Source organism: Theobroma cacao, chromosome 4 (assembly GCF_000208745.1).
Source record: "Theobroma cacao cultivar B97-61/B2 chromosome 4, Criollo_cocoa_genome_V2, whole genome shotgun sequence".
Taxonomy (NCBI): domain Eukaryota; kingdom Viridiplantae; phylum Streptophyta; class Magnoliopsida; order Malvales; family Malvaceae; genus Theobroma; species Theobroma cacao.
The window spans coordinates 28,994,515-29,011,779 of NC_030853.1; the positions used below are offsets into that span (position 1 = coordinate 28,994,515).

The 17,265-nt window shown below is 36.4% G+C and overlaps 1 protein-coding gene and 1 pseudogene across 1 annotated transcript; both read left to right on the top strand.

Annotated features, from left to right (window-relative positions):
* Positions 1,929-6,738, top strand: LOC18603192. Its single transcript, XM_018119119.1, has 7 exons — positions 1,929-2,616; positions 3,080-3,401; positions 3,674-3,930; positions 4,192-4,207; positions 4,862-5,496; positions 5,864-6,185; positions 6,263-6,738. Exons 1-7 carry the CDS (start codon positions 2,087-2,089, stop codon positions 6,512-6,514), a joined length of 2,334 nt encoding a protein of 777 aa, XP_017974608.1. The 5' UTR covers positions 1,929-2,086; the 3' UTR covers positions 6,515-6,738.
* On the top strand, positions 8,451-16,466 carry LOC18603194 (annotated as a pseudogene).

Here is a 17,265-nt window from a genome sequence, read left to right on the forward strand (position 1 = left end):
CCTTTTACTTACCCTTCGTACACCTCTTGGGCCTTGCTTAACACATTCGTGCACATTTCCTATCATCATTTTATCTGCTTCTTCCATATTCCTAATACACTATTATTACTATTTCCTATCTTCATTAAGAAAAAGATTTAATGGTCCTGATATTTTCAATGATGCGCAGGTGGTGTAATGTTGAATTTCCGCTTCCCTTCGGCAGAGTCCTTAGCCCTGAAGAAAGCTTCCTTCATGATTTAAATGAAAAAGTAGCTGCTATATACTATTCCAATGATCTACATGCGTTTTGTTCATTTTTGTGGGGATTTGGGCCTAATTTTGAAAGCCTTAGTTCTGATTACTCGGTTCTGCTACACATTCTTTTAATGTTCATTTATCATATAGCTGCATTTACTTGCCATAGATTTGTTAATTTCTCATCCTCCTTTAGATGGGATCAACTTGGCAGCTGAGAGGGGCATCTCAGAATTGTTTGTTTTGATGCATGCTTTGTTTTTTTTTACCTCTGTTAAGTTTTAAATTCGATCAGAGTAACTTCAAGATTTAAGTTTTGGTTGTTTACTGAAACTCTCTTTCGTTCCAATCTGAGGACAGATAACTTCCCTTATGTGTTTATTTAGCCATTTCCTATTTACTCTCCTCTGCACCATGTCATATTCAGAATATCTATTAAGCATATTACTTGGTGGAGGGCATTTTAGCTTTGCAATCTCTCCTTTTAAGTGCCAAGTTTAGACAAGCTATAACTTCTTGGGACAATTTAGGCTTTTGTTAAAACAACCATTGACTATTTGTTATAATGTACTTACTAATTATTGAAATTTGGAAGCTTCTTGAGTACTTCTAGTGGACTGATACATTTGGACCATGGTCGCTGGAGGCGCTGCAAGTCTTATTCACACTGATACCGTGAACCCCATCTCAAGTTGGTGCAACATCTGCCAATACAAATTTCCTGGCTAAAAACCTGTTCACAAGGAGGTCAGCTTTTACGTGATTCTCAATTATTGGAAAAACAGACCTTTGACTCTAATCTATAAATGCTCCTTGATCAAAACTTTATCAACCAGGTTTCTTTGGCACTTATTTAGGTTGGAGACCTGGATTATGCAGCAGAACTTGGAAACAGAGTATGGAGGTCCAAGTGAGGAGGAGACGTTGAAGTTAGCCAGGGTCACACTTGATGTATAAATCTTCTGAAAATTATTTTCAGCTTCTTCTCCTTTAATTCTATAGTATTTATAATTTCTTCATCACTAAATTAGTGGAAATTAAATCTAAATCTTCTAACAATTCCTGGATGATAAATGAGATGTGTTGATATTGCAGGGTGCCACAGCAAATCCTGATGATCGCAAAAGAGCCCTTCTAGTTTGGGTTAACATAGTTAAATTGACAGCAGAGCCTTTTAGAGAGAACGTACGCCATTCACATTAATTAATACAGCCGACAATTCAATTTCATACCTTTCCTTCTCCTTTTCCTTTCTCACGGACATGGATCTTCTTTGTTGCATGAAAAGAAATCAGAGCTTAGAGAAGCATATATGCATATTGACTAGGAAGGGGGCGGTCCAAACAATCAAACAGGCTTGGCCAAGATGCAAGCTGTGGGAGAGGAGCTCGGAGTTCCTGTTGAGGGCCTTGGGGCAAATTATTTCTGGTGTTCAGATGAATAATCAATCACATTCTTCACACCCATCACTAAAGAAATTGATTTTATTCTCTCCTTTTGAAAGCATTTTGTTTTGCTTATAAAAAAAGTGTGCACGCTTTATCATCTCTTTTAATATTTTTAGGTAATCAAAGCGAAGAGAAATCAAACTTTAGACATAAGTAATTCATACAAAATCTTACATTTAGAGAGAGAGAGAGAGAGAGAGAGATAAAATGATTAGAGAGGTTGATTAAATTACCATGATAATTGAATTACTATGGACTTTAAAACTTTTAGTTACACAAAGTAAACTTCCTCAACGTGCCACGTATTTGCACATAATGACATGATTTGAACTTGTGTCTTGTTGCCCAACTCCTGTCCGGTCTTCTTACTGAACTCCGCCGAAAGCTACTCTAAACCGAAAATGGCGGCTAGCTTGGCCGAAGATTCCTGCACGGAAAATCTAACCACTTATGATAGATTCCAAGAACTCAAAGCCTTTGACGAATCAAAATCAGGCGTCAAAGGCCTTGTCGACACTGGAATCACCAAAATTCCCCGGATTTTCCGCCGGCCAAAGGAGGACCGGAATTCGGTCAAACCAATTTCTACCCAGTTTTCTATTCCGGTCATTGACCTTGAAAACATCGAAAACCGGTGTGATGAGGTGATCGCTGGAGTCCAGAAGGCGGCAGGGGATGTTGGGTTCTTCCAGGTTGTTAACCATGGGGTGCCCCAAAGGGTGTTGGACGAGATGTTGGCGGCAGCGCGTGGGTTTCACGAGCTTCCAAGGGAGGTCAAGGAAGGGTATTACACAAGGGAGACGATGAGAAAAGTGAAGTATGGGAGTAATTTTGATCTGTACCAGTCAAGTTATGCCAATTGGAGGGACACTTTGTTCTGTGTTATGGGACCAGAGCCTCTTGACCCACAAGAATTGCCTCTAGTTTGCAGGTACACTGAAATTTCCATTTCTCTTGATATTTGGAAATTGATGATGAAATGATTCAATGCTCTAAATTTTCTTCGTTTATTTGATGAAAATCATGGATGTTATATGTATTTTGTTAGAATGGAAATTGGCTATTGCAATTTGCAATAAATAATTAAAGAAAGAAAGGAAACTGGACAATCTGAATAAAATTCTAAAACATTAGGCTAGAAAGACTTTGATGTCATATTGTAGGACAATTCAACCTGCGAGTACAACAAGATCTTTAATTAGACTATGGGAGCTGAACAATAAGTTTTAATTTAATTTCTGGAAATTCTTAAATAAAATCTTACTAAATGTAGTTAACTTTTTTGAAAATAATGAGTGAGAAATCTTGAACATCCCTTGTCCTTTGGAAACAGAATTCCTCTCAAAGAAGTGTGAGCATAACCCATCTTTGTTCTGTATGTAAATATTATGCAGAGATATAACAATGGAGTACTCAAAACAAATTCATAAATTAGGGACAACTTTATATGAGTTGCTCTCCGAGGCACTTGGGCTAAAGCCTGACCACCTGTTAGGTTTGGATTGTCCAAAGGGGCATTGTCTTCTGAGTCACTACTACCCTGCATGTCCAGAGCCTGAACTGACTATGGGAACTACTAAGCACTCTGATCCTGATTTCCTCACCATCCTACTTCAAGACCATATAGGTGGACTCCAAGTTTTTCATCAAAATCAGTGGATTGATGTTCCTTCTGTTCCTGGGGCTTTAGTTGTTAACATTGGAGATCTCTTGCAGGCAAGCTATTGTTTATTAAATTGCATTGTGCCTCTTGTCCATCTATCCATGCATCATCCTTCGGTATTTTTTTTATCATCATCATGTCAGAATTAGGTTCTTGCACATGACAACATGTTCTGGAAAGAGAGAGATCTGGGTTATCTTCTTTTGAAATTCAAGGATATCATTCTTTTTCTATAAAGATCTTAAATAGAAAACGGTTCATTGTTCAACAGAGGAAAGCAAGTTAAAACATGTTAACAAACTTGTATGATTTCTGTTTGTTGCAGCTTATATCGAATGACAAGTTCAAAAGCGTGGAGCACCGGGTTTTGGCAAATCATATAGGCCCTAGAGTATCCGTAGCTTGCTTTTTCACTCCTCATTTATACCCCTCAACAAGGATATATGGCCCGATCAAGGAATTGTTATCAGAAGAAAACCCCCCTGTATACCGTGAAACCACAGTGCAAGATTTCATTAGCTACTATGATTCAAAAGGACTTGATGAGAACTCCGCATTAACACACTTCAAGTTGCAAGGATAGCTTTCAAAAAAAAAGTTGCAAGGAAGGTTTATGAATGTTCTGTAGGCTTTTTTCATGGATTGTTATGTTCACCAATAAATGAAAGATGAGGTTAGGTGACCCCTCTTGCATTGAGTTCTTACATGATAAAATGAAAGAAAACAGAGTCATGGGAGCTTTTTTAATCCTGCTTTCTTCAGAACCAAAATCAATGCCCTCTATGAAATTGTGCCAGTCTTATTTGTCTTTTACTCAATAAAATGGATGCTTAACTGTGGCAGCAGACCAGCTCAAAAAGTATTGCAAGAATTACAAAAAAAAGATATATAGTCCCTTGCAGAAAAGTCAGCCCTTGATGCTGTGAATATCCCATTCATTTCATTTGTTGAAAGTTGTTCTTAAAACTTTTTTGCATGACATTGACATTTACGACTATAAGGAAAGTCCCTGGAAACACAAGATTTTTACGTTTTAATTGTTTTTAAGAAAAGCGTCACGCGGGTTAATATGAAGGTTGCAATGTGATGCAGAGCAGGTTAGGACCAATTCTGCTATCATACAAAACCCGTTGGAAATTAAAAAATCGTTTTAGTCATTGTAATCCATGAGTCATTTTTCTATTTTTATTCATTTTTTAGTCAAAATTGTCTTCAAGAATTACGCTAAAAGATAAACAGTAACTTGGAGAAAAGTCAGCACTTGACATTGAGAATCTCTCTCTCTCATTCATGTCAGTTGTTGAAAATTGCAGTTACAGAAAACATTTTTCCATGACATATACCTCAATAATTAACAGGAAAAGTGTCACGTTGGATAATATATATATATATATAGAGAGAGGGAGAGAGAGAGATTGCAATGTGATGCAGAGTAGGTTAGGACCAATTCTGCTATCAGACGCAAAACCCATAGGGAATTAAAAAAAATGGCTTTAGTATTGTAATGCATTAGTCGTTTGTCTTTTTAAATTCATTTTGTGGTCAAACTTATCTTCATAAGAAGTATTTAAATTCTCGGAGGGAGTCTTTAAAATCCTGTCAGAAGGAAAGAGCATATCAGGCGCCTGTGAAAATGGCATCAGAGATCTCAGGGGAGTATAACAGAAGTAAAGAGTTGAAGGATTTTGATGACACAAAAGCAGGTGTCAAAGGACTAGTAGATGCTGGTATAGTTAGCATCCCCAAGATTTTCATACGACCAGCTGAGGAGCTCGCTGAGGAACTGAATTCCTGCCGGATAAACTGTGAAGTTCCAATCATAGATCTAACCAACATCCAAGAAGGTAACCGGCGTAAGGAGATTGTAGACGAAGTGAGGGTTGCATCAACAGAGTGGGGCTTTTTCCAAGTAGTTAATCATGGGATCCCTTTAAGCGTGCTGGATGAGATGATTGATGGGGTGCGCAGGTTTAACGAGCAAGATTTGGAGTCAAAGCAAGAGTTTTATAGCCGTGACCCCACAAAGAAAGTGAGGTTCCACTCTAACTTTGATCTATATGCATCACGAACTGCTGATTGGAGGGACACTCTGACCCTTTCTTTCCTTGATTCCGATCCTCAACCTGAAGAATTGCCAGCAGTGTGCAGGTAACTGAAAACTAACCTAATTTTTTTGTTTGTTACCTGCTTGTCAATCAATTCTGTCCCTGAATCACTTTTGGTTAAGTTGAATATCTCAGATTATTTGGTCACTAAATCTTTTTTTGTTATCATGATAATATCGAAATTTTAAAATTGGTCAGAATCTGTCATATGCTTTAGATTTTTATGACCAAACCATAACTACATGATTAGTGGGACTTGAGCCAATATAGGAGCATATATTAGTACTGAGTATTCCTAATATCTCTCAAAAATCAAGGCTACAGTTATACTACTGAAGTATTATGGAAATTTGTCTATTTATCTCAGTTTCGCTGTAGATGCTTCTTGCTCTGTTTGTTTATATTTGCAGAGAATCAACATCAGAGTATACAAAGTATATCAGAAAATTAGGAGAGACTTTGTTTGAGTTGCTATCAGAGGCTCTTGGGCTTCAAGCAGACCACCTTGTCTCATTGGGATTTGCTAAAGGGTGTAGCATTGTGTGCCACTACTATCCAGCTTGCCCCCAGCCGGAACTGACTTTGGGAGTAAGGAAGCATGCAGATCCAGGCTTATTGACTGTGCTTCTGCAGAACGAAATCAACGGCCTCCAAGTCCTTCGTGAGGGTCAATGGTTTAACGTTCACCCCGTTCGAGGAGGCTTGGTTGTAAATATCGGAGATCTGCTTCAGGTTTGCTTCATATGCTTCTGCTTTTATTAAACTTTCCTTTTCACATTAGCCACTAACTATTTATGTCGTCATGGTAGATTGTATCAAATGACAAGCTCAAGAGTGTCAAGCATAGAGTAGTCGCCACTCATGTTGGACCCAGAATTTCCGTGCCATGCTTTTTCTCAGGCCATTCTAGTTTGCTTGACAAGCCTTTCAGGCCAATCAAGGAGTTGACATCAGAGGCAAATCCTCCTCGATACAAAGATGTCGTGTTAAGGGAATATGTTGCCAGATTTTTATCTGGCTCACTTGATGGGAAGCCTCCTATTGATTACTACAAGCAATGAATATAGATTACCATAAGCTATTAAGCTAACTATCAATGCCAAGGAATGATATTTCCAATGGCAAGCCAATCCAGAAGAAGGTTAAGCATTTAAGCATTTGTACTTTGTGTGGAGTCTTGCTAGCTTCTATTAGTTTGTGTTGGTCATGTCTAAAATTACTATATTCTGTGACATGGACACCTCCCTTATATTTTGTCAATAAAATAGCTCTATTTCTTATGGCATGTTAAATCTTTAAGTATTAGACGAATTTCAGAAAGGGATACAGAAAAATGCCAAGAACTAAAGAACACCGTCCTCCCGCCCACAAACCTCGTTCCACTCCGTTCTCTGTCACAAATTAGATTCTCTGGTTTCTGATAAATGATCACCTCGCCAACTGGTTGAATTCCCCACTTACAAGTTTCTGCTCTGTGAGCCTTAACATAACATGCAGGCAGTTGTGCTCATTAAAACATAGCAGAAAATTAAAATTGAAAGGCATTTTATTCGTGCAAATGAATTGATAATGACCAACATTCATGAGTTTTTCTCCAAGGTAGGAATCAGCATCCACTTCAATCAGTTGATGGCCTTGATTTTAGAGTAAAGTTTATCAGAATGACCCTATGTGACAACTTGTGTTTGTAATCAAGATATACAAGGCATGGCCTGCTTTTAGATTCATTCGTTTAAAGTTCAATACACATCCTACAGGGTGAAAGCATGTCTGAGCAAGAAAAATAGCCTTATCCCATAATTGATTAACTGCCTTTGTTTAAGTCTCTTTCAACTAGTTGTCAAATTACCCTCCCTCATGGATAAGACAGAGAGTCATAAAGTAGACAGATTAAGTTAGATATGATCAACTTGGATTTTATATTTATAAATTTATCAGAAAATTAAACTGGATTGAGAATGTGCTCATATGTTTGATCAGAACATTTCAAAGGTTTTTTTTTTCTTTTGAAAGTTAAATTTTCATTAACTGAATGAGAGGGCACCTTGTTGCTCTTTAACTTTTATTCCACCTTATGTTATTCCCCACCTTTATATATACATATTTTTCCATATTTTTCTCCTTGTCTCTCTCTTTCTTTTTTTTTTTTATATATTTTATATATATATATATATATATATATATTTATTTTTTTTTCTTGTAATATACTACTTTGTTATGTATTAGTATTTTCTACCTACATCNCAGCAGGGAAGTGTGATCATCTTCAAGGAACGCGCTTTCCCGCTCCCCCCACTACATTACTTGGGATACATCTCCCACAAGTTCCATCCCCCTACAATTTTTTTTTTTATTTTTATTTTTGAGTCTGCTACCTTACCTCCCCGGATCCGGAACTATCCCCGGGACCAATAACACCGAGCAAGATAACAGTAAGTAACAAATCCCTCCTGGCACTCATCGTCGCCTTAGCCTATATCCCTATCGCAAGAGTTAGCTGGCAAGCATCCGAATCCATCCACAATCACTATGTCTTGTGTTCTGTAAACCTGCAGGATACAAAACCTTTTGGCAGATTAAGTGAGGTACACCTAGTCCACAAGAAAGAGGAATCAAAGGAAAGGACAAAGCACACAGTAAACCACTTGGCACTCAAGGTTAACAGCCAACCTCTACCACCCTGCCTCTGTGGGCCCGGCCAATTTCCCTAATTACCCCCTTACCCCTTCCCTTAAAAATCCCCTGATTCAGGGAAAGCAAGCATTAATGCATCCCGGATTGCATCTTGGGGTGAGTAAATAGAAATCGAATTGAATCAGTTTTTTTAATTCGGTTAGTTCGATTTTTCAGTTAATTTAGTTAAAATAGTTCGGTTAGTACAATAATTTTAGTTCGGTTTCGGTTAAGGAAATATCTACTTGAACTAATTGAAGGGTATTTTAGAGATTTTACTTAAAAAATTAAAAAATAATAATAATAAGAAAGCTCTTTTCTCTCATTGTTTTGCGCCAAATTTGGCCCGAAATTTACAATCTTTCACCGCTGCTCAAAGCTAAAAGTAGAAGGCCTAAAGCCTTCTCCATCTCCTCTCTGTCGTTTCAAATGCCTCTCTTCTTTTCTTTTTGAAACGTTTCTTTTCGCTCCTTTCTTTGAAAAAAAAAAACCGTTGTTAGGGTTCCCTTCTCTATTTTATCCATGTTCTTGGAAGTTTCATGTGCTTTTAATTCAATTCGTCGTCTCGGCGTTCTAAGTTTCCTTTCAGTTTTGGGGTTTATGTGACATGCAGGCCATTGATTCTTCACGCAGTTCGAATATTTCCATTCTCTGCATTTCCTCAATTTGGGAAATACCCTTCTTCTCTTTCTCAATTGCACCCTGTTTTTGTTCCATTTCAGCTTTGGGGTTTAACGATCCAAGTCTCCTTCAATTTGGGTAATTTATTAGGGTTTTTATTGTTTCTTATTTGAATTTCATTTCAAAGGGCAAAAACCAAAAAAAGCTTTTATTATCTAATTTGGGCAGTGCTTTAGGGTTTTTGGTGGTTGTGGGATGAATAGTGTACTCAGTGAATAGATACTTGCAGAAAAGCTGTCCAAGCTCAACAGCACTCAGCAGTGTAGCGAAAGTATCCTTTTCTTTTTTTTTTTTCCTGTTTTGGAGATTTTTATTATTACCTAAAAAAATTATTAAGTTCGATTTTTGATAACTGAATCGAACTAACCGAGTTAGTTCGATTTCGGTTGGTTCGGTTAGTTATTTACTTCGGTTCGATTTTGGTTAGTTTTACATTAGAGTTTAGTTAGTTCAGCTACTAATATCCAGAAACCGAATTAACCGAAATTACCTGTTTGCACAGCCCTAATTTGCATCCCCGGATTTGGCAAGACTGTCCCGCAGCAAAATTTGCCTCCCTTAAAGTACGTATTACCTCCCAACTCCTTTCCTATGCTTTCAAGGCGTCAATTGCAAGCACTATACTTCTATGGGAGAGTCAAGAGGTTTAGAGCATCACTTTACTGTATTGGTAGAATCACTTTCAACAATTGGATTATGCGACAAAACCCACTTGGATGCGACAAAAATTGTGAGAAGCTCCTTAATTGCCGAAATTTCCGCCCAGCCCAATTTGCATCTCCCAACATTTCAAAGGTTGATTAGTTTAAACATAGAAGTTTTAGTTCACAAGTAATTGGCTTTGACCGTTATGTTTGATCTAAAATTTTTTCAATACCTTCCATTTCTTTAACTTATGTCATACTTCATCTTATAGGCAAAGTGACAAGCTTACCTTCTATAAAGGGATTTGAACTCGCAGTGGAAAAAACTCATCTCAACTTGAAAGAGAGAATGAGTTTGTCAAATACTGGAGAAATGGCATCCCCAACCTCAGTTTACAATAATAGGACTGAAGAGTTGAAGGCTTTTGATGACACAAAAGCTGGTGTCAAAGGACTTGTAGATGCTGGCATAGTTAGCATCCCCAAGATATTCGTACGACCTCCTGAGGAGCTTGCTGAGGAACGAAATTCCTGCCAGAAAAACATTGAAGTTCCAATCATAGACCTTAACAACATCCAAGAAGGTAGCCGGCGTAAGGAGATTGTAGATGAAGTTAGGATTGCATCGGAGAAGTGGGGCTTTTTCCTAGTAATTAATCATGGGATCCCTTTAAGTGTTCTGGATGAGATGATTGATGGAGTACGTATGTTTAATGAGCAAGATGTGGAGGTGAAGAAAGAGGTCTATAGCCGTGACACCACGAAGAAAGTGAGATTCAACGCTAATTATGATCTATATAAATCACGAGCTGCTAACTGGAGGGACACGCTGACCATTTCTTTGCTTGCTGTCGATCTTGACCCTGAGTTATTGCCAGTGGTGTGCAGGTAAATAATCTAATTTGTTAGTTTTGTTACCTGTCTGGATTCATCTCTGACACTGAATCACATTGTTAAGTGTTAATGATATATTCTCTACTCAAAACTTTAGTATATATGTAATGAGCTTGATGAATGCAGTGCTTGCAGCCATCTTCATTTTGTTGGATATTTTCAGCAAATAATATGCGTGAAAATAAGAATCTAAGTCTTTAGCAGTTGGATTAAATTGGGCTAAAGTTCAAATTGGATTATGGTTAGGTTTTCAAGTTTTGGTTGATCTTGTAATTTAATAAATTAATAATATATAATTATATTATTATTTAATAAAAGTACTTTGCACTTCAAGTGGCAGTTGATTAATAAATTATTTTAATTCAAGTTTAATTTTTGAATTAAACAGTTGTTAATTAACTTTTAATTGTGCCAACAAATTTCTCTGTACAAAAAGAGCAGATATGCTTGTGAAAAAGACATTTAATTGTCTTTAAATAGGATTCTTCTGGTTAAAAAAAATACAAAAACAACTTCCATTCAATCTGTCATTCACTTAATATTTTTTCAGATTACTTATATATTGTTTTGTTATAGAAAAACTCTAAAAGAGTTTGATAATCTTGTTCTACATCAGTGAGTGTTCAGTGAATTGATTTCGTCAATACAAAACATAACCATTCATGAGTTTCCATTGTATTTTCGATGTTTAAAAGCATAAAACCCTCTTGCACTCCAATAATGGAAACAAATATAACTTTAAGAATAGTGATATTGATGCAAGCTTTAGAATCATTTCATAATTTTCTGTATTTTCATTCACTTATTCCAACACATTTCTCTTTCTAGACCATAAGTTATCTCTGTAACTACGTGTTAGAGGATGGTATACTCATCTCCGATGCTGGAATATTTAAGTAGATGGTTCTTGTACTATTTGTTCAAATTTGCAGAAAATCAACACTAGAGTATGTTAAGCATATCAGAAAATTAGGAGACACTTTGTTTGAGTTGTTGTCAGAGGCTCTTGGGCTTCGAGCAGACTACCTTGGCTCGATGGAATGTGGTGAAGAGGGCACCCTTGTGTGCCACTACTATCCAGCTTGCCCCCAGCCGAAACTGACTTTGGGAGTAAGCAGGCATGCGGATCCAGGCTTCTTGACTCTGCTTATACAGAATGAAATCAGCGGCCTCCAAGTCCTTCATGAGGGTCAATGGTTTGATGTTCAGCCCATTCAGGGAGGCGTGGTAGTAAATATTGGTGATCTTCTCCAGGTTTGTTTCTTATGCTTATGCTTTCATTGAACTTGCCTTTTTACAAAGCCATTAATTTTAATGTCGATACCATATAGATTGTATCAAATGACAAGTTCAAGAGTGTTGAACATAGAGTAATTGCCAACCATGTTGGACCTAGGATCTCTGCACCATGCTTTTTCGCAGGACCTCTTAGCATGCCTGAGAAGACATACAGTCCAATACAAGAGTTGACATCAGAGGCAAATCCTCCACGGTACAAAGAAATCCCGTTAAGGGAGTATGTTGCCAGATTTAACTCTAGCTCACTTGATGAGAAGTCTCCTTTAGATTATTACAGGCCATGAAGGTTAAGCCTTTTTTTTTTATATGAGATTGAGAAAAGGTTAAGCTTTTGTAATTTTTTCTTGCTAGTTTTTATCTGTTTGTGTGGTCATGTCTATGCAACTTTATACTATGACTATGCTAATAGTTCAATAATAAATGATTGGGAAGTTCCCCCTGTAAAGGTAAAGATTAAGATTTTTTTTTTTTTGAGAAGATTAAGGAAGTTAATTGATACTATATATAGTTTTTGGAACTATGATAATTTATGGTGGTTTGAGGAAGAAGATAATAAGTTATTTCACAATGTTAATCACAAAATTTATGAATTTAACTATATAAAAAACAATAATCATATTGTCCAATTAATTAATTACTCTAATAAATGCTAAGGGGGAGAGGATTTCCATCAAAATGCAAATTGGTGTTCAATAAATAATAATTTAGATTTTTTATTTTGAAAATTGCTCAAGCAAACACATCAAGGTTCTTATCACCATGTCTAAGTTTTTATTTTATTTATTTATTTATTTATTTATAATTAAGAGAGAGAAAATTCGAATTTTATTTTTTAAATAAAAAAAGTATACATCAATTAATAAATTAAATATTGAAATGTTCTTTTTTACTTTATTTATTGTTTTTATTTTTTTTAATTTTTTTTCTCTCTATTTCTTTCTTATTTTTTCCCTTTCTATCTCTAAAATTATGTCGTTTTAGACTTTTTACACTCTCAAAACCCTAAATATAAAAGCACATTTTTCTCATTTTTTCTTTTCCTCTCTACCTCCTCTTTTCTCTATCTCTCCCCTCACCTTCTTTAAAGATTGACCACTGTAGCCCATTGTCACAGGTCGTCGAGCGTTGATTGCCAACTGTCGACAAGTTGTCACCTACCATTGGTCACCAGTCACCAATAGCTGACAGTTCGTCATCGATCACTAGCAACTGGTCACCAATCACCAACAATCGGAAGCCGATCACCAGTTGTCGGCAATAGATCACCGATCGTCGATCTATTAAGGGGAAAGGTTAGAGGAGAGAGAGAGAAAAAGGGAGGAAGTAGAGAGAGGGAAAGAAAAAAAATGAGTAAAAAAAGGTATTTTTATAGTTAGAGTTTTTTGGAGTGTAAAAGGTTTCAAAATAACATAATTTTGGAGAAATAAAGAAAAAGGAACAGAGAAGAAAAGAAACAAATGCAATAAATAATTAGAAGCAAAGGCTAGAGCCTTGATGTGCTTGTTATAAGTCTTTGGTTAGAACCTCAGCAAGCACACATCCTTGCGATTTTGGATACTTTGGCCATGATATCAATGAATTATAAGATAAGCTTGAACAGAGGTCAGGCAAAGCCAGCTTAAAATTTTCATCTTTTATTAAGACAGCATGGAAATTAAATTATGAAATTTCTAACTAGACATATTATTTATGGCTCAACAGAACATGAACATTCACTAGGAAAATTGAAATGACAGGCATTTGAGGACGAGAGTCGATTTTATCTAGAAAGATGGAGATATAGAAGCTGTGTTTCATGTCTTTTCAAGATGATTAAAGCTCATACTATAAATTATGCTACACATCTTGAGGTATGGGGATCCAGATACCAGGCTGGGTTTCATGCCTAAAATTTGCTTGATAGTACTAGAAAATAATAATACTAAAAATGATCAATCTCACTTTGGTAAATCCGTGATGATATTGTTTGAAATTAAACACATCTGGCGTTTCAGAAACTTGACTGAAATCCCCCGTTTGCATCTACGACAATCATCTATATGCCTTAACAAACCTACCTAACTGAAATAGATCCCATTTGCAACTCTAACCCCATATTTTTTTTTCAAAGAAAAAACAATTGGCAGACTTCTGTTTTGTCTTAAAAAGTCTACTTTGCCTATAAGTTTCTAACACATGGACTAGGTGGTTAGTCGATAGTTCCAAGGACACAAGAAGTTGAAATTGGAATTGACTGCTAACATTGATTTCGTCATATAATTAAAGAATCCTTGAATCACCGTAGGTGGCCACTTGGCCTTTCTAACGAGTGCTAAAGCTTGCGTCGTCTTTTCTTACAAGCATGTATTTCTTTGTCGCAACTTGGTTAATCGAATAACACCCTCAATAAATCTACTTTCATTTCTACTTTTTCCCAGTCCAAAGGTTAAATAATTATATAGCATCAAAGTGAACTCAGCTGGTACTAACAGGGACATTTGGGCCATATCTGCCATTATGAGAGACTTATTAGTTAAGCTAGATGCAGATTTAAGTTTCAACAAGTTCAATTTTGTAATGTATATACAAAATGCCATAAAGTTTGACCTAGCGAGCAGCAAACTTTGAAGTTCTGAAACCAGAAAAAGATGAATACTAAATTCAGGATCAGGCCCACAATAGCCAGTACTAGATCCTCAATTTCAGTCCAAAAACCGTTGTGCTAAGTTCCTGGATTCAAGCCTCAAATATGAATATTCAAGTTTCTAGGGCGGCCATCTAGAAGGATTAGTTAATTTCCACCGGCGCTAGGTTTGAGGCTTGGAGAGAACAGGAACTTTTGTCCGATCCAGGAACATCTTTTGTCTAATCAGAAGGTCAATGTGAGCTCTGGACTTTGCAAATGTTTCTATTGCTTTTTAGGGATGATTACGTGCTGCCTATTGAAGAATTACTAATTAAATATCATTAATTTCATTGAATCATGTAATTTTTTATTAAAATATTGGAACTAGCTAATCAGACCGAGGAACAAGAACGGACCAAGTTTCCGAGTAGCATGTCATACATATAAATATCAGGGGTACTCAGAGTCATACCTCCGCTTCCCTTCGAACTTAAAATTGAAAAGACAGAACGATAAGAAGGACCATTTAGCAGCTTCAGATTATTTTTAATCATCATTAGCAAATACCATAGTTGCGTGAACAGAGAGGAGAAATGGAGATCTTAGGCAATGGCAAAAATGAATCAGATTGTGACAGAATGAAAGAACTTAAGGCTTTCGATGACACAAAGCTTGGTGTCCAAGGACTGGTGGATTCCGGGGTAATGAACATCCCCAAAATGTTCCTCAGATCGGCCAACGAGCTTGCTGAGGAATTGAATCATTCCCGGAGTCACATTAGACTTCCTGTCATAGACCTTAATGGTCTTTTAACTGATCAACGCAGGAAGATCGTTGATCAAATCCAGAGTGCATCAGAGGAATGAGGCTTTTTCCTATTGGTGAACCATGGGGTACCTCAAAGCGTATTGAACGGTATAATAGATGGGGTACGGCAGTTTCATGAACAAGATCTTGATGAAAGGAAAGAGTTCTACTCACGTGGTCGAGCAAGAAGAGTGAGGTTTAACAGTAACCACGATTTGTTTCAATCCAATAGAGCTGATAGGAGGGACACGTTGTCCGTTTCCATGCTCACTTCCGATCATGTTGACCCAAACGAACTGCCCACCTCATGCAGGTATATATGCTTTTTTTTCATAAATTTACTAAGTTCACAAAATGTCCAAGGTTGCACATATTATTTGGCTACATTAGTAATGTCCTTTTCCTTTGTTTAGATCACCTTTGTCAAGTTGTTTGCGTACTCATATAAAGATAAGCTCATCGTTTCCTCCCTGAATTGACAGGGATGCTGCAATTGAGTTTATAAATCAAACTGCGAAAGTTGGAGACACACTATTTGAGTTATTATCCGAGGGTCTTGGTCTCAAGCCTGACCATCTAAGATCCATGGAATGAAACAAAGGGTGTACCCTGGTATGCCACTACTACCCAGCTTGCCCTGAGCCAGAACTGGCCATGGGAGTCACCAAGCATACAGACAACACTTTCCTCACCATTCTCGCAGAAGACCAGACCAGCGGACTCCAGGTTCTCCATGAGAGTCAATGGGTTGATGTTCACCCCATTGCAGGAAGCTTGGTAGTCAACATTGGGGACCTTGTTCAGGTTTGTTCTAACTTTCAACTTTCTATTAACTTTTTTTTCCCTTGAAGGCTGACCTTTTTATTAATAGTAACACGTCTTAATTACACTGAGGTTGTATCCAATGACAAGTTCAAAAGCAATATGCACAGAGTACTCCCAAGGAGGGTACCAAGAATTTCTGTTATATGCTTCTTCACGGGGCGTGCGGATCCGCCCGCAAGGCTTGATGGCCCGATTAAGGAGCTGATCTCTGAGGGAAACCCTTCCAAGTACAGAGAGCTCCTTGTAAGTGAATATGTTTCAAGATTTTTCACCAGAGGACTTCATGAAAAGCCAAGCCTTAAGGACTACAGGCTGTGAAAGCTAGAAATCATCCAGAGGAGAATAACTGGTTATCTGCATAGCGCTTGGTCAAACCAATAAACAATGAAGCAAAACTACATCTGCAATTTTTCATTTTACTTTTGTATTTTCTTGGCTTTGCTAGACTCATGTCCTCAGTAACTAATAAGAGTATAGCTAGATGTTGTACATCTGAAAATCCCATTCAAGTTTGGTGGATAACTCTGTGCTAGGAAGCTGTCCAATGATTGATTTGTGCAGTAAAATACGGGACTGAATTTGCAATAATACGACCTTATTCTCTAAACATTTTTTAAAAAAATTTTACAGCTCAATATTTATAAAGTCGTTATGTATTTATTCAGTTATTTAAAACTTAAACTTATATATTTAAAAAGAAAAAAAATTACTTTCAAGTATTTGATTGAGTGATAAATATACGTATTTTTCTTAAAAAGTAAAGTCAAAACTTCTTTTCTCTAGATCTAAATATAAATAAATTTACAAGTTCTGAACTAAAACTATAAAACTGTGCCCAGATAGCAAGATCAGTCCATTTTAGTAGCACGTAGTGGTTTTACATGAAACTAAATAATTATAATTAATGTTCAATGAAAGATAATGATTTCACTAAGATATAAATTATCTCTTTTGAATATTTATGAAAATAAAAAGAATAAATAGCAAAAACATTAATGAGATAAAATCTAAAACAAATTAAGAACAAAAGAAATGAAAATGTTTTTAATAATTTCTTTAGAAAATAAAGTGTGATTACATCGATAGAAAATTGCTTCGTCTTTTTGTTTTCACATATAATTTAATATTAAAAAAAGAAAACGCATTATCTAATTAAAAATTACATCAAATTGTACAATGAATTAAAAAAAATGCATTCTTCCCTTCTCCTTTTCATTTATAGTCACAAAATTGTAAATTTAGGATCAATTAATGTATACTTTACCAATTATATGGCAGTATTAAATTAGAGAGTGAAAAGAAAAAAAAAATGATTGAGAAAATAGGGACAAGTGAAAGCCTGATCCAAAATCCAAACCTAATGTGGGGCTTATTTGAACAAAAA